Here is a 23,681-nt window from a genome sequence, read left to right on the forward strand (position 1 = left end):
TCTTATTTGGGGCTCCTTCTGCATCTAGAAGAATAATAGCAGAGGCCTATACTCAGATGGGTTTTCATGAAAGATTCAGGCAAAAGCTTTCAAGCTTTCCAAGTGTCATACTTGGACAACTACACAGTAATGATAGCAATTAGTGACACCTCCTTTACATTTTGTCTGTCACTATCAAAAATAGCTTGGCTTTTATTAACATGGGAAGCAACAAACAATTAACTATGGCAGGGGTAGGCAAAAAATGCCAATGCTTAACAATTGATTGATGTAGATATACTTGTTAGGTACGGCAAAAATTCTCATTCTGATGATATTCAGAACTGAATGTCAAAATGTTTGGATCAAAATCTTCCTATTGCTTTCATCATTCCAGGAGTGTATAAAGATGAAACCATCAGCATCTATGATCAGGTTTTCATCTTATTTTCAGGAGCAGCAGATGGTTATCCTTAAATACTGAATGATTTAAACTGATCAAACTGTACCTTTCTGGTCCAACATGAAGCTGAGATTTAACAGTCTGTCTCCTTCTAGACAAAGTTATTACTGATGCTTGGAATTTAAATTATGGTTTATAACTCCCTAGCTTGAGGGAAAGCAAAAATGGAGGCAGGATGTTGGAGATGTGAGTGTGTGGCACGTTCACAGATAGCAAAACACACTGATAACAAAACACTGATTTTCTCTGGTGTTTTTAAGCACTCTCAATATGTGTTCAAAATAACAGACACTAAATTGTTCCACAATGAACTTACACCACCCATTCACCACCCTACCCATTTTTGTCTAGCAACCAAAAAGCAAAAGCCTTTATTTCAGAAATTTTTTGTGAAGTTTTAACACTGTTTTTGGTATTACTTTCACATCCTTCATTTGAAAGTCAGATACACTGGATCACTCTTGTATGACTGGGTAGGTGGCAGGGGACCAGAGACTGTACAACTAGCAGAATTTCTGATCTACTCAAATGATTTAAATAGCTTCTTCCTTTAAGATAAGTTATTGAAGTGTTAGAATGAAACAGCTTGCATCTTATTAACAGAGACTGCATACTGCTTGGAATAATTTCTTCTGTTTGAAGTCAACTGTCATATAACTCTGAATACACTAAGCATGTCTACTTAAATCCTGTAAATATAAGTTTACTGTAAACAGTGTAAATAAAAATGTTAACATTTAGTGAATAAATTATATTTAAGGGAAGTGTCAATGAAGCTACAATGATAACTGCTCTGGATACAAAGGCAAGCTAAAGAAATGTAAGAAGTGCCATTGCAGTTGAGAATTACACAACTTTACTCAGCTAAAAGCTGACTGCTTACAGTGATGCCATTGGTGGATGGGGGACTGACGCTCCAGGTGTATTCAGGGTAAGTTACATGGCTCAAACTTATCTACTCTTAAAAGGTTAATTTTATTTTTTGTATCAGTGCTTCACAGACTATGACACTTTCATGAGCACCTTTATTCATGAAATTGAAGTTTGGTACATTAATGTAAATAGTCCTCTATGCAGAAAGACTTTCACCTTTGACTTGAAAGTTTATGAATACATAAATCCAACACATTCTCAGCCAAAAAAATACAAGTTTTATTCTGCAGTGACGCTTTGAGAAAGGTATGGGTATTTAAATTAAATAGACTGCGCAAGATTAAAATACTTCAAACTCTTACTGCACAGTTACATCAATAAGCAGAGTTAAAACTGGTTGGGTTTTGTACCTGAATTTATTTTGTTTAGCATTCCAATAAAAAATAATCAGAATATCCCCACTGTTGTCTTTGCTGCATACTAATGAAAGTTCTGCTGTCTAGGACTTGAATTCAGTTAGAAATACAATTTAAATCCATAGATCTATTAAAATCATTATGACAGCTCTTTAAGACTACAGAGTTTATATGACAAATATTTATAGATAATAATAGGCAAAAATATGTGCATTTTACCCACTTTCCTAAAAACTGAATTCAGAATAATAATAAATCTTTTTTGCACATGCTTCAAATGTAGGAAGCCTTCCAATCTGTAAGATTGTATTATGATCCTCATGTGACCTGATATCGTACCTATACAAGTAAAATATTTTTTCAGATGTTAAAGCATGCCATGTACTCTAAGTTTCATGTTTTTATATACATCATGATTAAGATGCTTCAGTTATATATCCCAGAAACAGCAACTGACTTGAAAAGTTGGAATTTATTTGAAGAAGTCTTACAGAGGGTTTAAGGTCACTACCTTTGGTATGTTACATATCAGCAAAACTGGCTATCTACAACACCTTTGCATTTCAGAGGTGTAATCTAAAATTATGTTTTAGAAATGTTTTAATTTGGAGATGGGGAGGAGTTCTTTCAGTTCATTTAAATCATCCTTGTACAGATGCGTGGTTTCAGCCTGCACAGCACCACCCCTTGTACTTTATCAGAGATATAGTGACTAAGATGTATTTAATGCTATTCAGGAAGAATTCTTTCTATACTGCCCTCTGTATCCTCCTTCCCTTCCCTTCCCTTCCCTTCCCTTCCCTTCCCTTCCCTTCCCTTCCCTTCCCTTCCCTTCCCTTCCCTTCCCTTCCCTTCCCTTCCCTTCCCTTCCCTTCCCTTCCCTTCCCTTCCCTTCCCTTCCCTTCCCTTCCCTTCCCTTCCCTTCCCTTCCCTTCCCTTCCCTTCCCTTCCCTTCCCTTCCCTTCCCTTCCCTTCCCTTCCCTTCCCTTTTTTACAAGCATATTCAGCTCCCTCTTCCATATGCTCTGCTACTCCCTAGAAGAGACTAATTCTTCATTCTTCCATCATCATAAAGGTCTCACTGATGTATGCAAATTACAACCTTCCTAGCTGCTTCCTGCTTGTAAGATTCCTATCCCTGTATTCATCCTTTAGCCTCCAGAGTAACATTATTAGTATTTTCAGAACCAGGGAAAGGACAAACCATTTACTGTGCACATTTAGTGGAGTGCCACCCTTGGGTTCTTACTGATTTTTTTAGTAGTATTTCAGAGATAAAAGCAGCTACAGAACGTGATACCAGCAATGTAAACTTGATAGGGCATAACCCAACATGTTCAAACTCATTGAATATCAATATCCAATTTATTTTCAAATTATTAATTAATTAATTAGTTATTATCTACTATGCTAGTGAACTGTAAAAACAATAAAATGTTTTTGATAAAAATCTCGTCAATAAATCCCAGTTTCCCAAAATAAACTATGTCCTAAAGACAGCATTTGTTTCAAATATGACACAAATCTACCAAACCCATGAAATATACACAGCATCTTTCTCATAAAAAACCTACCCTTATTAAAGTTTAAAGTCAGTTTCAAAGTAGGAATGTAATATTTTGTCAATAATTAAAATTTTTGGAGTGCATTCACAAGAATCCTTTTCAACAGCAACAGTTATTCCCAGTAACTTTGTCCTGAACTTTTAGCCCCATAAGGTTAGCATTCAGGAAGCTCAGCTGCTGTCTAACAAACTTAATTAATCAAAAAGTCATTTCCGAGCTGTAACTATGAGTAAAAGTGCTTCAAGTGTGCTAGCAAGCCTACAAGTTAATCAAAATGCTAATGCAGTACAAATTAAAGTTGTGATTAACATTTCACAGTAGCTGCTTAAGTGAATTGATCACACAAATGGGTTAAGCATTACTCATTTCCTCCAGCCCCAACTGGGAAAAGGTTTGTCATGGGTGGGGGAGGGATTATACACAAGCAGCACCAAATCATCATTAAACTGTCACCAAGATGCTTCCATACACCAGTTCACTGACTATTCACAGCAAACAAAACCCCAACACCAAAGCCACAAAGGTAACCCTCCCTTTTCCCACATATATACCTATACAACACAACCAGGCACAAGTAATTCCACCTCAGCATGTCCCGGTACTTTCACTACAAAGTGACCAATTGCTGTTTAGTATCTATAATTGAACATTACTGCCCAGTATATCCACTACAAGTTTTTTGATTATTCTATTATTTCCACCCTCCTAATGTGGGAGAATAGCCATCCAACCATGAAAGCAGCCAGTATTTAGGTAAAATTGCAAACATTGTGCTATCACTGGAATACTACCACATACACAAAGAATAGGTTGAGTAGCTCAAGAGATATGGGCTCTGCTCTTCACTTGTTTCTGAATAATCCTCTGCATTCTCAAGTTAATTTGATTCTCTTCCCTTCCTTCAGTAAAGCTGCCCATTTATTGATAGTTGCCAATGCAGCCATTACACAAAAGCTCTTTCCCTGGACACTTCTGGACAAATCTTACATATGCAACTGTAAAATAGGCCTTTCCAGTAACTCCCACCACCTGGCAGCAAGTCGTTGGCACACCTGCACTAACAACAGGCAATATATGAGCTCAAAACACTTTCAGGATCTTTAAGAACTTCTCCATTTCCTCATAGGAGGGAAAAAGAAAAGATCCAAGGGATATGGCTCTCCCAGTCAATACTTTTAGTGGCTGTTATGAACTGAGGCTTGGGTATGATGAGAAGTGCAGGGCTGAGGGACATACTCTTTCTTTCAGTCACGAAATGGCAACATGAGCTGCTCTGCTATTTGTATCTGTGCTGATATGGCCTGAAACTACCTTTTGCGTACTATTGCTCCTTCTGAGGAGCAATAGATACAGCTCCAACCATCACCCAGCACAGCCTGAAGTTCAGTACAGGAAGTATTTTCTACATAAGGTATCTCTTAGCTGACGGGCAGTACATTTGTGCAACAACTCTGAACATGTACCACAAAGATGATTCTCGTAAGAACTGTGGGAAAATTTGCAATTTAAGTGACCAGAAGCAACTTATTTACTTTAATGATTTTAGAATGGGTAAAGCAGCATCATCATCTAGCTAAGGAAACACAGTGCTTAATCCAAAGAGTTTTTTTCCTTTCCTGTCAAAATTAGATTCTCCAGAGGAGTAACATGATGGGGAAAGACAGGCCATCAGTGACAGCGTTACAAGGTACTTGTTTCAGGGATGTGCAAACTAATTGTCCCCTGCAAACTAATCTTTATTCTGCAGTTTGGAATCTGTTTCCATGTCCATCTTCTCTCAGTGCACAGCTACCCTACTGAGATGTGTTTAACACATCCATAGGTAAACACTTCTCAAAGGTTAAGGCTGAGCTCCATGGCAGTTCTACTCCTGGCAATATTAAAATATTTTATCAACGATTATACTACAAGTGGAGGCTTGTGGCCAATCCCAATGCAAAGCCAGCAACTGTCACATTATTTCTGAGAAGAGACGGCCCTGCTGAATCCAAGACTGACAGTATTACTGCCTCAATTATCCATTTCAATTAATGCAAATATAGGCAATAGTCTTAGAACAGCAGAGTAAGAACAGATCGCTGAATACACAGTCAAAAAATATAAAGCTTGAAAAAAGAAATAAAAAGAGAGATTATATTTAGTTTCACATATTCTTAAATCAGATAGGAAAAAAAAGGTGAGGTATTGTCTTTACAATAATAACTATATTTTATAAAAATATTAGAAAAATATTTTCATTAGAATTTTTATTATTTAATGTTCATTCCCCTTCAAGAAGTGAAAAAATGTTTGATTTTGAGCAGCTACTGGAGTGCTCAGCACCATCTTACTGACATCTCTAGCTTTTCTCAGTAAAAATAATGCAGAGTGCAAGGCTTGAAGAGAATATTTTGTCTACTGTAATTGTATTAATGGTAACAGAGGCAAATAAAAATTAAATTACTTGGCCAAGGTTACATAGGAAGTCATGGTAGCTTTTCTGAGCCACGGGAACCTTCTGTGCTTTTTGAGAGTCTGTCACTGATAACAAACTAGATTTTGACTTGAGGTTTTCAGTGTAGAGCAGGGGTGTTCCTTCAGTCTAGTCAATGCCTCAGTGGCCATTCAGTGCAGAGATGGGTGTAGGAGCACACAGGCATTTACATTCCAGAATGTTACATATTGCTATTGCCCATATTTCTGCAGTAAAAGCGAAAAGATTCTGCATTTCATCCTGGGTATATAGATACTAAATTTTATCTTGCTATAATGAACTCCACCTACATCTAACAAAGGCCAACTACAGGAAAATTGTAACAGAATATATTTCTTCCAATTACATTCCCACCATGACTCCTCAAATTCTGTTAAATGCTTATGACTTCTATATTTCATCATAAGTATAAAGAACAGAATTCTAACATAAAGCCAAAACTTTTAAGACATCTCAGAAAAAATTGAGTGGTTGCATAATTTTTTTTAATTAGAAGATAGTGAAATCTTACCTGAAATCCAGCAGCTACACTTACCTATGTAATGCTGTTAACATAGTTTTCTGTCTGACCACTAACGTTACTCAGCCTAAAGTCACTAGTGATGAAAGAGGCCCAGAAGATGTTGGAAGAATGGAAGGGAGGACAAAGCAGGTGGGACAGGAAAGGGAGAGGACCATGGGAGAGAAGGCTGATTCAGGTGAAAGACACCACAGAAGACTGGAGAAGTTTAATAGCCTGTGATGGAAAGAGGCTTGCCTGTATATCATAGCTAGAGATGGCAAATCTGCTCTGCAGGGGACCTGGGATACAGGCTTGCTGTACATATTGAGATACAACCACTTATAAAAGCTCTTTGAAATATCTTGATTTCTTGTAATAGAAAAGCAGTGCTGTCATTCACACCCCCACCAGCAAAAATACCATTTTGTGTTTGGGTCACAATTTGAAGGTTAGCTACACAACTTTAACACTGAAGTACTTTGGAAGTAAATAAAATTTCAATGTAACTCAAAAAACAATTCCAGCCTCACTGTTGAATTTTATGTTTGGTGATGCGCAAGCACGTGTTCACACACACACACAGAACAACACCCACTGAATATGCTTATCAATGGATAAAATGGATATAAATGGGTTCTATGGTTCAGTTCCTTTTCTCACAACTAACATCTTTTTTTCTACCTCTGTTGACCCAGAGTTCATCATCAGGTCAGTGCTAAGGAAAAAGGTAACAACCAGTATGGAAAGTGTAACCCTGTCTATTGCTTAGATTCTGGGAACTTTAACCTCCGTTTGGAAAGCGTGACTAATTACATGGAACTAATATTCTCCCAAGAGATGTAAACCATGTGCCAACTTCAAAATACAAAAATGCTTGCATGTTTTTTCTTTTTTTTTTTTTTTTGGTTTTGTTTTGTTTTTTAAAGAAGAATTTTTTTTTTTTTAAGATGACTGGATACATAACATTATGTAGTAGTTAACTGAAGGCTGGAGTGCCAAGGCATAATAATGGTGTTTTTCTGAACTCCACTTTAAAGGTACTGCTGAATATTTCAGAGTTTTTTCTTCTAAGTGATTATTGTTTCTGAAATGCCTATGATGCAGTAACAGGATTAAGAAAATACATTTCTTAGCAAAGAAGGACAAATATTAAGCAAAATAATTATTGAAAATAATATTTAATTTACATTTTCCCAAAATATGTAATTACCTCCCAAATGCTAATTCCACAAACATCTAAATGAACTTAAAGTATATGATTCCTTTGAAACAAAGGTGAATTTTCTCACCTGAGCAAGTGACATTTTTCTCTGTTAATAACTGAGTATATTGTATAATTGTCCTTACATTGAAGCTTTCAGCACCATGATTTTATTGATTTGAAATATTTGGAATAGACTTGAGTTCAAGCACTGCTGGTTGCCAAGTTTAGGATTGTGTAGCAGTAACATCTGTGGTGTTATTTGCTTCTTATTTTCCTTTTCTTAATTTCAGTTTTGCTTTGTTTTACATTAGTACTATAAGCTTGTTTTTGTTAGTATAAGGTTGAGCCTCAATCAAATCACTAAACTGCCCACAGTATTTTCTCTGTCTAGAGAACTGTAGGAAGAAAGAATTACTGGTTCTATTTTACAGATATTGAACCATAGTTTGTTGAAGGCTGCCTGATCTTCAAGAACCTGTGAATGAATCCTTGTCCAGTATGACAAGAGAATAATATTTCTTTCCAGCAGAATCAGAGGGGCAGTTGTTCTCTGCGACAACAAGAGCTCACCTCTCCTGCTGTAACTCTAACAGAGCTTTTCAGATATGGTAGCACTCTATTCTGAACTCAAATTGCTGCTTTAAAATTCTTTTGAGGCATGCAGCTGTGCATGTGATCACTTGTTACCAGTACTCTCCATGGTCAGTTTGGTTTCTGTAGGTTGCAACTGCAGTACAACTGTAAGAAGTCACAAGACTCCAGACTGAGTTTAAAATCGGAGTTTGAAAGTGTGCTCTTTCACTGTGTGATAACTGGGACATAAAAGACATACACAAGTTAGAGAAAGCCCCCGTATCTCATCCAAAATCACATTTCAAAACATGTTTTATTTATGCTTGGCAGTGACTGTAGTGCTTTTGGGTGCTATAAAAATAAAAGTACCCAGGGGAAATGGGTTCTTGAAGGTGGAGACAGGTTCTTGGGGGTCAGCATAACAATCTGCAGGTAGCACACTCGTGCAGGAATGACTTACATAAAACGTTCCACGATGCAGAGATAGGAAGCTGTTGCATATGAAAGCAGAGGTAAGCCTATGGCAATAGATGCTTCCAGCCAGAGTACCACTATCTCTTTTACCATAAGTTTGTTTACCTCCAGTTCTATAAAGTGAGAATCTTTATGAGCATCTAGTTTCTCCCCAAACAGTGCTATAATACCATGTTGTACCAGTTCTCCACAAGACTATAACAAATCTTCAGATTTTTCTATATTCAAAATACTACACCACTCAAAGAATAAATAGTAACCCAACAAGAGTTACATATTGAAATGCATCACAATACCTGGCATATTCTAATTGCTTGATCCAGTACTGTCTTTGTATCAGTTGCATAATCTGGACAAGGCAGCATGGCATGACTGAAGTGGGCTTGAAGCAGGAGGTGTGTTTTTGTGTGTGAACTGTCAAATGAATGGGGATTGACTTCAATTGGAAGGTGTTTTGCCAGTTCACTGTTCATTTGATCTTCATTGTGTCTCACAGGCAGATCCGTGTACTCGTCAGCATTCTTTAAAAAAAGAAATAAATTATTAATAATTGTAATTAACTTCAGAATAACTATTATTCCTTGCTGAGACATTAAAAGTATATGCATTTAATTTACTACAGTTAGATTTTATTGTTAAAATAGCATCATTTAAATATTTAGAAAGTGTACTTATTTATCAAAATCACATGTGGGAAACAATAACTAATATAATACTAACAAATATTCACTCAGTTATAGGTTTTAAATTCTTTTTCTTCCCCACAGTTGATAGTAACATTAGACAAGAGGAAAATATAAGCAATGAAATAAAACATTCATTGGATGGATTCAGTAGTAGAAGATGACCTTCTACAGATATCCTACCTTGTTGGCTCACAAAAACATTTTAAGCTTAGCTATATAGAAGTCAATAATTCACATTTTCAATTTTCAGGGTTTATACTTTTCTGTTTCTATTCAAAACACAGTAGGTTTGAAATAGCTCTGGTAAGGTTATTTTCAAATATTTTTTCAATATTTTGAGCAGTCAGTGTCTAAGCAACAGATGAGCGATCAAAGCAATGAGCAAAACTGTAAGCATGTGCTGAAAACCATCCTTGGTGCTACAGAGTGGGATTAATGCTATTCATGCCAAAATGAAAGCTGTGTAAAAACTTTCTCATTGTTGCAAAAAGGAGCTGCACACCAACATGTAATCTAAATGTAGTTATGAGTAGCAACATCCGTGGGGCTGAGAGGAGCAAGTACAACTACTCTAGTAGCCTGAGCAGAGATGTTAATTCTCCTGCTAGGGAAACTCACTGTCTCTGAAAGAAAGTTCAACAGAAGCACCTTAAGAACGATAACTTAGGCTGAAGAGTAATTCTTCTGACTTAATTGGCAATTTTTTTTCCTCCGCAAAATCCTCTTGTGCATGTATGTGTATATATTGTTTGGAACGAGAATGATCTTTCGAAAGTAGAAAACTTGCAAGTAAACTAAGAGTTTTATAATATGTGATATCTTTTCCATCTGGAATTTAAGAAAGTGTATTTCTTTTGCCATAAAATAAAAAGTCATTTGGGTAGCCCGAAGGGCAATGTCTTCCAAACTACAGGCTTAGCAGAAACCATTAAATTAAAGTGTTCAGGGTTTTATATTCCTCTTAAACTACAGATTCAATATTATGCATTTTAGTCTTCAATCTCCAGTCAGACTTCCTCCAAATCCACATTAATGAAATATTTGCAACAGTAACCAGTAAAGAGTAAGGCAAAGAAAAATGGTAATTTTAGAACACCTACTAAAACTACCTGATTGACTTGCAAAGTACCGTATCTGCTTATTAATATTCTAACACATAGAACCTTTTTTGGCATTTCCTAAAAAGAGTTAGATAGCTGTTTTTCATCCCTTGAAAACCGATGGCACAAAATTTTCTCTTTTCTTTAATGGCATGAGGAAACTATGTCTAAACTGATATTAATATAAAAAGAATGGTAAGTATTAGACAATTTAAGTTTTGGAAAGAAAATCAGAATGTCATTAGTTTATTTCATATCTCAACTGCAGATTAGAAGTGAAGACTGAATAAAGACAACTGCTGCTTAATCCTGATGTCTCTGCTAGATCTCTTGTGAAAACTGTGGTCATTTATTCTCTGAACCTAAGGTCACAATCTTTTTAAGCCCTATAGAATTCTGCATGTTTGCTTCACGCTTTTTATTTAACTGGCTTCTCCTTCAAAGATATTTTAAATAATATTTACCAAGGAGATTTTTACTTAATTTTGCTTTGCAGTTTAAAGTAGCAGAAAGAAGGAGGATCAGCCAAGTCATTCCAATGCCCTGAAAATGCATTTTCCCTAATTCTTCCCCAGCACATGTTTTATTTACCTCGAAAACACTCTTCTTATTTTAAACAACTTGCCTACTTAATTTCCTGTTTGTGATCATTGACTGTAAGTAAGTAAGGTTCATTTTCTTATCTGCATCATGTAGGTAATTAAAGGAAATTGAGAATGGGTAGTGAAGCTTTTATACAACTGAGAATGAAGCTGAATGGAGGGCACTGAGGTCAGCAGAGTCCATTATATTTTTATGTGAGAGGCCGGTATGTCTGCCCTGTCCTTGTTTGCTTAGTGTAGGCTGGACAGACTACTAACTGCAAATCTGTTTCTCTGATTTGCCCAGCTGTCCTTGAATAAAGACATCTTCCATTGCAAAATGTTAAATGACAGTGATTGACAACTCTGTGATGAACTCTGCTTGCAACCCCCCGCTACTGTTTTCAGGTTGCACAAGAAAAGACAGAATAAAGAAACATCCTTTGTAATCACCTCAAATGGGCCCTGCTGTTCACTCAATATTTTTTCATTTTAGTTTTCCTTTTCACTGTGAATCTCAATCTGTGCTGCAAAGGCTGTAGCTTCAACTATTCCACACAATATATAATATATACGGTTTTAGTACACTGTATCTGAACACCGGTCTTACTTCCATGGGTGAGGAAACAGATCAAATTACGTATCAATCATTAATCTTCATTCTAAAGTCCAGAAACTCAATGCAAACTTCATAGTTAAACCACGAAACACTGCTCTGCATTTTTCACTTTCCCATTTCCTTCTCTTAAATCAGGAGTGTTCCAGCCCACGTGCAAATAATATGTTTACCAGCACCTACACAGTTATTCATAACTCGGAGTACACCAGGAGATAACTAGGAATTTTAGCTACGGCTTCTGCAACTGTGCATTTGGTAGTCACGTCACATCTCGCCTGCATTTCTGTGATGGACTTTCCCAATAATGTCTTGTTTTGGGCATTGGAGACTGCTGCATCATTTCAAGGGTGTAGAAGTCCTCTCAGACCTACAATTCAACCCGTACGTGATGCGGGATGGTCTCACAGGAGACTGCAACTTGCATTGCCAGGGAGAAATGTCACACAGAGACCTGCATAAACTCAACAGTTACATTCTACAAGGCCAAAGGGCTATTCTAGTAATTGAACTCTGTTTCCTGCATAACACCAGCCACAGATTCATCTTAGAGCACTGTCTGTAACACTGTGTTCCAAAAATGCAACTTACCATTTATTTGAACTATTGGAACAGTTCTAAAAATAAACAACTCATCCTATTCTAAAATTTACCTTTTGCAGTTTTGTGGTTCTATTAGGCATTTGAGGAGTCAGACCAAACAAAAATTTAAACAAGGTACCCAACATGGTGAGTACTATGCTTCACACTGTCCATAGAGTTAAAAAAACCCCCAGATTTTCTTTATACCCACAAAAAGTGTAAGTTTGGCTGGAATTACTGATTTATAGTAAGAGCTGAACTATAAACTTATACTACGTGTAAATCTTCTAAAACATTTTAAATCTCAAGTAACTACATCTTGCCACATTGCCTACAGAAAAGAAGAGGATACTTGTGGACCACAGACAGAAATAGGATCAAGGTGAGCAACTAAAGTAAACTTGAATATTTTAAGTTAAGTTCAGTCATGGGAACAGTAAAACTTATAAAGTTAATGAGTTCTAGACTTTAAAGAGCAGTTGATTAAATTGTAACAATGAGGGTCTAAAATAAACCAAAAATAGTTTCTCACATTCCAGAATTGAACCAGTAGTCTTTACTTTAGCAATGTTGTTACTGAAACTGCCCTAGAACTGACTGACTGCCTGTATGTTCCTTTTCTTTATATAGATACTGTGAACCCAAACACACCATATTCTCAACTTTAATAAACTTGCAATGTGCTTTGCTCTCTCTGAAGTTTCTGATGAAGAAACAAAGGAAAAACATTCTGAGAAAATATGCTATAAAAACTAACAGTTGTTAAGCTAAAGTATTAAAAAATCTTGCAGTAAACTAGTACTAAAAGTAACTACCAAAATAATAACAAAGAGAAAAGATGAGGATCATTTTTAGCTAATACAGTAATTGCAGTCTCTTTACCTGAAACTTGGTTTAAATTACATAAGCTTCTCGTAATCTTAGTACATGCTGAAAGACTGCAAAAATCATCATTTTTGCACAAAATGAACAAATAAAAATAAGCCGCAATAAATAAATGTGGGGAGTTTTCATGGCTGTTCTGCAGTTGACACTAATAATACATTATGAAGTAAATTTTAGTTCTCTGCTACCAGAAGTCCTAAGGTATGCCAATATGCAACTTATTTTTGCAAGTGCAAACAGAATTTTTTGGGTAACTGGATAGGCATATGTAAGTTCAACAATAATATTATTACATAATCGGCTTTTGTCTTGTGTGCCATTGTACAGATTGACACAGAGTATTCTATTACACCATCCTGACCTGCCACACTGTGCTACAGTGTATAGGAAATAGCTGGAATGCAAAATTTGAAGCAGACTGTAACTCTCCTCATTTGGATGATATCTATATTATCCTTAATATAGGATGGAGACATGTAGCATGGTCAAAATAGAGAAATAACAAGGACTGATAGTTTGTGAGCAGTTAGGTAATGGGGTCTGTCTCATAACAGATTCACAAATTCTTTCTTTGAGGATACTTGAGCTCCTGTACTTAAAACCATTTGAAATTATTTCCATTTTTTATACATACGCATATATATCTCCACTCGTGTGCTGACAAAAATCTCATTTGATCCTGCTACCTGTACTATCAGGAAAATAAAAGAATTTCTTAAGTTCCCAAGTTAATCTTCCTTTGCTCGTGCTCCTCCCAGGAGCACAAGACCATATTATCTGACACAGGAATGACACAGCCATATACTATGAAAATGATTTAAATTAACCAACATATTTATACTATATTTTATCATCACATTTTCAAATCTGAGTTTGACTTATAAGCAAAGACGTTAAATTGACACAGATTTATCCTGACAGGCAGCTAGAACACAATCAAACTTACATTTACATTCAGAAAACAAATAAATGTGAGGAAATATGTGCTTTATAAAGAGGAAAAAGAAGAAAAGAAGACCAAATTGAATTAAAGTTTGTTTTTCAGCTCATATCAAAAAGGAAAATAGATTGAAAAATGGAATTGGAGAAGTACTTGCTAGAATTACTGCTCTGAAAAGTTTAACTTTGTTAGTGATTCCATTATAAACTCCTATTTATTGGTAGCCTATAAATGTATGTGTTTTGGTCTCAGTTTTATAGGACACAATTCCAACTTCCAAAGTTTAAAGCATTTGGGTGTTTTTTTAATCTTAGCCATAAAAGGTCTAGGACAATATTCCTGTTAAAAGACAGTTATAAACATATGTTACTAGTTATAGGTTTTAAGAACAAGCATGATGCATGTTTTCAAGATTCATGTTATAGACTAAAAGGCAAAAACCTCTGTCATTTCTACCAGCTCACTCTATTTTACCCATGTAAAAATATACTTTTAAGAGAAACTTTGCAGAAGTAGCATTTCAGATTTCCAGGGTAGCCTGGCAGGCTCTGGTAAACCACAGAGCAGACTGAAGTTTTGTAGAGATCTTAAAGATGGCATAACATGATGCAAAAGAAGACAACAAAATTTTTCAAGCAAGATGAAAATATATTTACTACATTATACTGTAATTCAACACAGACACCATATTTATAAATAGGCTCCTAATCTTCATCTACTGTATAATATCTCTCCTTGTCAACTGCATGCATATGTGGCAGTGCCATCAAATGGTACCCAGTATATTGGAGCCAATGCTGCAGGGCAGCTCCTTTCCAATGGGAGCCTTCCCATTCCTTCTTTTCCAGGGTTGGTGGCTGTCAGGGAGGAATGGCAGAAAGCAAAGCCCTGTGCCAGCCGCTGAGGCCCAGAGGAGTCAAAGCCACAGCCCCTAGGCAGCAGCTGTCCCTGGCTGTGGAAAAGGGCATACCCTCACTGGGGACTCTGTCTGCCCTAACACTCCACTCCAGCTTGGGTAATAGCAAAATGATCTTGTCACTTCTCTAGTACTCCATCAGAGTATTCTCCACTCTCTACTTTTGGAAAAATGACAAGAAGAAAACAGATATGTGTAGGATTGAGAACACTGTCCAAGGAAAAAGACCTACTCAATATCTTTCTGAAACAAATAGTAACTTTTTAAATTTATTATCTAATTAGTGTTAAATGCACTTTTAGAGATAATAGATACGTGTCAAAAAAAAAAAAAGAAATACAGAATTCAAATAGTAAAGTTAATCCAATTAACTAGGTAAGAGCAAAACAGTGGGGGTGGGTTACCCTGGGCTCTGTCTCCAGATTTAAGACTCATCAGAGCAGATATTGGAAATTTCCAGTTGAGCATGAGAAGTTGAAGAGAGAAAGTTGTAAAACCCGTCAACATGCAATTATGCAAATCTATCATGTTTTAAACATTAGTTTGTAACTATCTTTCAGGATTTAAAAGGAGCACATTTCTGCAATGGGCATAGATTATAGAAACATACAAGTTAAAAGTTCTTACAATTCTTATAAAGTTATCATACTAGCGATCAGAGAAACCATATACTAATTGTATTCTCAGACTTTTCACTTTAAACAGACAAGTCTTTGATTTTTGCTTTTACATAGCTGCATATGATAAACACCACAAATTTTACAATTACAGAGATTATAAAAAGTACAACCTAGGGCCATGAAACAGTTGAGTGATCACTTAAAAACACCCTGAAGGGTTTAGATTTCACAAGTTCACTTCTTACTTAAAACATCCAAACTACAAACTACTGATGACATTCCTGATGACCAGAGGTCAGGAGTCTAAAAGACCTTTGCCACTGAGCACAGAGCAATAGGAGGTCAGCAATATTAGCTACCAGTAGCAGAGAGTGACCTGGCAGATCTGGGAACTTCTAAAGTACCAAGTTAAATTACAGACTTCTGCTTCAGCATGGAGGTGATAAAAGAATATACAAGCATGCTGGCACACAGGAGAGGGAGGATTATATAAAATAACAATAATTTGACATGGGAAACAAGTTCTTAGGAGTTCTGTACTAACTTGAAAGTTGATTTTCCCTGTCTTTTCTAGTTTCCTAAGCACATTAGAGAAGCTGAGTTTCAGTGTAGGGGAAGATACAGTAATAGATAATACAATTGTTGCAATTATTTTACCAAATGTTAAATAATATATTTAGAGAACTATTCTGTTTCAGGATAATTTCTTTTTTAAGTTGCATACTTTACTAAGTCCTAACTCTCACAATCCATATTTCATAAAGGTTATGATCATAACCATAACTCGGCGCTACTTTTTTTGGCCAGTCCTAATAAAACCTGTTCTAAAAATACATTTTCCCCTGAATGTACAGGTACTTTCATAGTATTAAGCCTGTACAACTTTCATAGATATGGCTTTAGTTCCCTCTCAGGTTTCTAAGTTATTCACCTAGAATAAGTTATTTTGACCACAGCAAAGAAATATAAATGGAATGTTATAAATTCCATTTATAAAGTGAATTATTGTAATGTGAGAGAATTGTTCCATTTTATTGTTGTAAATGGTATATTTGAGTTTTTGCCTCTCCAACAGGTCTGACTTTTCTGATTACTTCTCGTGAGAATGCTTTGAACCAGTACATTCTGCATGTGTTATCATCACTCCATTTATTTTTAATCTTAAAACCTAGATAGGGCAGTGACCCACAACTTACTTTCCCTGTAATCTCAAGTCATATTATAGGAAAGATTTAAAACTGACTGGTTCTGGCTGTACTGCAACTGATTATATTGCACTAATACAGAAAAGCTTTTCAGTGCTTGAACTCAGTAATGTGCTAAGACAAAACTGGGGAAACCTCTCCGAGTATACATTCAAAAGTCTGATTGTCATGAGAAATCTACTTCAGTTCCATTTGGACGTCTGTCCACATTTTGAAACTGAGCTTGGCTGAATTAGCTGGCCCAACCACTGATTGAGATGATGATAGCAATAAAAATTGTAATAGCAAATCCTGGCACAGAGCTTTCCTGGGAAAGCGATCAGTCATTTTCCATCTTTGGCTTTGATCCTCCATTGGGATCTTCCAGTGCAGAGCCCAGACCCAGGGAAGAAGTTAACAGATCTCTGCATTAAGTTAATACTACTCTGCATGGAGACAGGAGTGCTACTAATTTTTTTATGTGAAATGGGGCCCATATATACTGTATATGTTAATGGTAAGCTGTAAAAGCTCTGTGTGTTGAAAACCGGATTTCAAATCTGCTGACCTGTGGTAGCTCCCCTAGTGGGGAGCCGCAAATGCACACTGCTGCATTTTTGTACTGGATTAAATTCCGGATCTAGACTACTATGTGACCAGAGACAAAAGGGAATAAAAAGTTCACAGGCGTGAATACCTGTCAACATGTGGTGAAATGAGTAGCAGCCTCTGTTCAAGAGAGGCTCAAGGCCAGAATAATAGAAGAACAATACGAACTGGCAGAAATATATGGGAAACTTGGAAGGTGCCTACATGAACAATGTCTTTTCAGCAAGCCAGTGCTACTGGTCTAACTCTGATCACTTTTAAATGAAAATAGTTTAATATTATAATAAAAAAACACAAGTCTAAGAGGAAATGACAGCTGCTGCAAGTAAATTTCAATAAGGGTAGTTCCCTGCTGATAAAAACTGGCACATCTCCACTCATTTCAGTGTAGCTATGTGGATTAACATTGCTTGAAAATCTAAATAAATGTTTTGAAGAACTCAAGGGCTACAAGGAAATACAGAGATGGAAAACACTGGTAATTACAAGGGTGAGAAAGACGGGTAATCACCGAGGAGGCAAAAAAGTCAGTAAAAAAAAAATTTTGAAGTCTATTAAACAAATAGAAAATCTGTGAGCATTTTGGGGTGCTTGATTTGAGGAAGTGCTATCAACATTTCTGTCATGAATGACCACAGGTCTGATACAAAGAATTACATGGCAAAAACACCCTTGTACCACACTTGACCTTAACAGAACATGCTGTTACTGGAATGGGACATACCATATATTCCTAGCGCAGTGATAATTTTTCTTGGTGATGTTCACTGCACACAAATTTTTGAGAATATTGTAAACTCAGTTTTCCTACACAGACTTATACTAGGTCTTTCTGACCTGTAAATAAAGGCATTAATCTAAAGTGAACTGTAAGAGTTGTATTAAAAAAAAAAACAAAACAGAAAGATAACTGATGATTAAGAGACTTGTAGAAATTTTGCCTCTGGTGTAAAGTTTTAAGAACTTCTTTTAAAAGACAAAGAAAACTGAGATTTTCAGGACCAGATGTCTAGGAAGATCCCATTTGGATTTGAGCTACTTAAATTTGCAATCATGTATTTATACATCTAACAGAGCTTCTGTTTCCCCTAGAATCTGAAAATTAACTAGCTTTGTAGCATCTTCCTTGATCTGCCACCCGTGCCCTGAGGATTAGAGACTCCACCTGAGCTTGTTTTACAAGCATAACAGAAAAAATTAATCTCTGCTGGCAGCGATCCCACTGGGATACTGATGAATAATGATATCCCTCTCTTGCTGCCCTCTCAGTCCACTAGAAAAGCCACTCTAACCCAGCAACGTGGAAACCGCTGAAACCATTCCAGCTGTGGATTAGCAGGCAGTCAAGCATCCATCTGTTCTGTGTGAATCAAGAGAAAGCAAACATGCATTCTTATAGCTAAAGAAGTATTAAAAATTAGCATCTTATATGACTACATATAGTAAATATTAAGACAATTATATGCAAAGGAAAAAATTATCTATTATCTATACCTCATATTGTTTACCATTGTTTATTACCTTGAGCAAATGATAAAACAGTTGAAATTCCTCTCCTTAACCTACAAAATACTATGCATTCAATGATTTAATATGCTTAAGATAAAATTTTTTAATACTGTATGCATCAGTTGTACCTAAAAAATATTTTGTCAAGAGACATGCATGGACACACATTATAAGAGAACATGGTAACATTCCTTCACCTTGCTAGGAGAAACATTTAAGAGGCCTGTTGTGAGATGAATTTTAGCTATTTTCTCACCCTATAATGTGAAAGGTATAGACTTGAGATAGTTTCTCTTTCTTAAAATTAGTAGTTTGAATAATCCCTGCTGGCTTGCTAGTCTTTTCCACTGGAAGACAGAAATGGAAGGCAGTGGAAGCTGGCATGTGGGCAACCCAATCAAACTAGTGATGTCCGATTTGACTCTTCCATGGGAAACAGGACAATGACCTACTAAAAATTAAGGAAAGCTGTATTTGAGCATTACCGCAGGCAACAATACTTTAAAAAGTGCATAATTTGACTGTTTTCTGATACGTCAATTCTAATATTTTTATTGATGCCTGGATCACATTTATTAAGCTGCAGAGGCTTAGTATCTGCAACTGTTTGATCTCTAAAAGCAACCTTCCCATGGTACACCAAATTTCCAATTTCAAAATACTAAGAAAAGTTTAGGCCTTTTAGTAGCAAAAATCCCTCTGCAATTTCTTCTAACATTACAGGTAGCAAACCTAAGTAATTATTAAATAAACATCTTGTAAATATTAGGCAAATAATAGAAGAGGCAGATTTCTTAAAAGTTCATCTCTGATGAACATAATATAACATCAACATTTAAAATAAAATTCTATTTCTGAAACTAGACAGGTCCCATAAGGAAAAAAAACAGAAAATGAGACAAAGAAAGAATCTAAATGTAAATAGGCAAATACAAGTGTCAGATACTTCATTAAGGACTGATCAGTAATCCTCTTATGTCCTTTTTTTTAAAGCACTATGCTAAAGGAACAATATATGCTGGATACCAATCTTGTATGATGTAATTATTTCAGCCAAACCAATCCTTATCCTGAAGTTTTTGTTCCAATCAGAGAACAAGCAACAATATGTCATCTTCTTTCTTAACAGTTTTATAAGCAATAACTTCTCTGCCGACAGACAAAAACATTTTTGTGCCTTTAAACAGCAGTCTGTATGGCCCAGTTGGTGTCACTCTATTCTGTAAAAACAAATTCATCAGCTATATGATTGTTAACTGTTATAAAATATTGTACAAATGTATAATTCTACCAAAAGCAAAGGCGTTCCCTAGAAGGCAGTGAAGACAAAAGAACTGCAGGCTGCAGAAGGCCTAAATTTGCTTATTGTGCTTTATTTACAGATTGAGAGGAAGAAAGTAAGGCAGAACTTGAACTGACTTGCTAAAAAGCACACTGAACTTATAAGACTGCCTTCTGGAGTACTTGGGGCACAAGAACACAGAGCCATTTACCAAAGTAGTATTGCAAATTATAAAATGTTCAGCTTTACCTTAATAAAGATGCTGTTCAAAACTGCAGTTTTGTTTCAACAAATGCAAACATTATTTCAACAAATATATTTTACTTTTGAAAATCAAGGCATATGACAAGACTGCTGAAAAGAAAGCCATTTCATTTTCCATATGAATACTTTCCAAAAGATGGCTGCATGTACACAACTATGCATAATTCGAAATCTTGCATGATGAAGGTTACAATTCTAACTGCCAACTGATAAGTAAAGGGTGTTTGTGCTAAAACAAAGAAATGTTCCATCGCTGAATTGCCTTCAGGTTTGAGCAGTCAGCTAAACCAAGCTTGCTATCAACGAACTTGCTTCTACTGTACGTACCAAGGACAAACTCTGATTTGCCACCAATGGCAGCCAACATTCATGTTTTTAAGTACAAGACCAGGACAGTACTTCTGTCTGCCCTAGCATATACAACTGTAACAACTCCTGGCTCATCAAAATAGTTTCCATTGGTATGCACGGGTCTTTTGTTGCTATAACTGCACCTATAGCTCCTGTTAAAGGAATTTATTTCCTCATTTTTCTGACAGAAACAGTTACTAAAGCAGCTGTTTGAACTGGGTATATAGCCTGAGGCTACTGCCTTCCACTATTGCAGCTATATACACTTTCAGAAGTTTTTCCCTTGGACGATGCACTGCAATCAAAACAAATAAAAAACCCTAAACAAATACCTTTATTATATCTAAGATAACAGTTTTTGTTTTATGGCCTTCCTCATGGGAAATATATGTCAAAAACCTTTAACTACAACTTTAAAATGGGTTTTAAATTTCCTGAATATCGATTCAGGTTTTTTTTTTTTTTTTTTTTTAAACTGGCACATAATGACAGAAATTGAGTAAGAAGACTGGACAAGAAAAGAAGGAGATCTGTTAATCCGAGGTTAGAAAGTCATGCATGTTGGAGATGGGAGAGTTTTATATTTTCTGGTTTTGACTGTAATTCTTTCTTATTGATGCCATAAAAATGGAAGACTTATGCCATGTTCAGTTAGCTGTCAGTGGTGGGCATTGTTAGCCTGATTTACCAATGGACTGTGTTTTTCTGGAAAGGCAGGCAGCATATGATGCTTTCAAACTAAAAATCAAACAATCTTTTGGAAAAAGAAAAATAGGAAACAGCTGTGTCATGATGTTAAAAAAAAATTAGTATATCCAATTATTACCGTAACATTAAAAACTGCTCCATCTACTGGGACTAGAGAAAACTCAAGACTAATTGAGTGTGTGAGTATTCATATAAGTACTTTTTCTGCTACGTACAAGATATTTTTGAATATCAAATTTGGATGCTATTAAAATCGACTATAACATTTTGTTTTATTTTCATGAACCCAAACACTGTTTTCAAATTTAAACTATTTTATTAAACACACTGTGATACCATCTGGATGTTTCAAGTGGGAACTGAAGCACAAATGTTTTAAAATATTAAAATCCAGAGAATATAGAATGCATAAAAATTAAGTAAATGATCCTGGGAATGCCTATGTTTAGGATGAAATTTATGCATTGAACAGTCCTTGGTATGGATTTATTGCAAAGAAAAGATTTAATGGTAAGAGGTAACAGTTTTCTTCTATTACAAGGGGTCACTAAAATATGCATAATGGCTGAGGCCTCTTTCTATTTGCAAAGTGTCCACAGCAGTCATGTTCATATTGTTGAGAGAGTACGACAGATGTGAAATCAAATATGGAAGTTCTTTAAAGGTTAGCATGTAACGTAATTGATTTTCATCTGATATAAATTTTACATTATAAAGTATTTCTATTCTTGACACTGAAATGTCATATTCAAAAAGAGTAACGTAATGAATATAGTCTTGCTGTGCTTTTATGCCTTGAAGAAACTCATAGTAGCACCTTTCTTTTCTTCTAAATTAAACACAAATGTAATTTTAAAGTAGAAAATTACTGACTTAGGAAAAACAATCTGATTTTTTTCTGCAATTATTATAGAGCAGAAACCCAGTTTTATATAATATCTTAAAATATCCTAAAAGCAATTTTTTTTGCCGTGGCTTGCAGGAAAATGTTACAAAAAACTTGCTTCTTCTTGAACAGTAATTTTGTAATTTATTAATTTGCCCTTCCCTGGTGCCTAACTGGGGACCTGTTGAAAAGATGGTTTATCACTGAGTCAGAAACCTTTGTGGTCCCTTAATGGGAGACCAAACCAGCAATAAAATTGTGATATGGAAATAAAATTATTTTAGACTGAGAGTGTAAATATTCACAAAGACTCACATATTTCCCTGCTTAGTGCCAATGATGATGAACAGAAAATAAAGTCACAGGTTAATAGAGTTATCTAGAATCTCATTGTACAAATATCTAATGGGCAATGAAAGACAGATAAGGCATTAATAACTTTACTCTTTTGTTATCTATTATCTGGGATGGAGAGTGCCTGTTTTATGAACTTCCTCCTTATACCTTCCAAATCTGTGACTCCAGCAATGACAGATTTTCTGCTGAGTTCCAAATTACTTAGTTTAATACAAGCCAGTGTGACCATATCAATTTTCAGAAAGAAATATAGGGAAGAGGTATGTGGATAAAAAACTTTCAAGTCCATGTTTACATCACAGAAAGACAGACATGTATGCCCCGCTATAACACAAATACCATTTTGTTCTGTCTCTAAGCTCCCTGAAAGCTTTTAACAAAAGAAACCTATCTCTTACCAGTTTACATGAAAGACAGCAGTAGACACATGAAAAACAACTAGTTTTCTTTTGTAGGTCGAATAAAAAAAAACAGAAATCAAGGACAACATGCAGATAAAACAAGGGATGAAAGACGGTAATAATGTTCTCTTCTTTACTGTCTGGTAGGGACAGGCATGACAAATTATTTGCTCTGTAAATAGAAATATTAACCAGATAACAAGGTAAGTATACTAACAAGTCACCAAAAATCACAAAACTAGTAGATCTAGCCATCACAATCCTGATCAATCAGCAAGACAGACTTTTTTTCATCAAGATACGACTAATCTCTATTTGATTTTAAAAACGTTTGTGTAGAAAAAGACAAGAATCACCCCAAAGTATCTCTTTGTTTTTTACCTAGATCTCTGTTTTAATCTCTGCACCTAACTTTCAGAATAAAAGAAAACAGTCTTTAGGTACCTCAGGGAAATCCAGCCTGTCAGTAATAATTCATGAACACTTTCTCATCAATAATACTTAATGCAAGAAGCACCATAACTCAACAGTGATTAAGCTCATTTGGATTGCTACTGTCTGAGCATGGTTAGAAAAGTTTTAAAGAAAGCTCTATGGAAAATCATCAAACATTTTCTCTCAGAAAAAAAATACACATCCACTAGCACAAGTCAGTGACAAAAGTAACTGAATCCAAGAGGAG

At 35.7% G+C, this 23,681-nt stretch overlaps 1 protein-coding gene across 3 annotated transcripts in view; it reads right to left on the minus strand.

The window, feature by feature from the left end:
* ASCC3 (activating signal cointegrator 1 complex subunit 3) overlaps positions 1–23,681 on the minus strand; it is a 264,382-nt gene that overhangs the window by 13,199 nt on the left and 227,502 nt on the right. For all 3 annotated transcript variants that reach the window (XM_051778158.1, XM_051778157.1, XM_051778159.1), the window contains exon 37: positions 8,819–9,043. In XM_051778158.1, the coding sequence (XP_051634118.1) occupies positions 8,819–9,043 (225 nt within the window). The remainder of the gene's footprint in view (positions 1–8,818; positions 9,044–23,681) is intronic.

This window comes from Manacus candei, unplaced genomic scaffold (assembly GCF_025592945.1).
Source record: "Manacus candei isolate 608988 ecotype Guabito, Panama unplaced genomic scaffold, ASM2559294v1 h1tg000011l, whole genome shotgun sequence".
NCBI lineage: Eukaryota > Metazoa > Chordata > Aves > Passeriformes > Pipridae > Manacus > Manacus candei.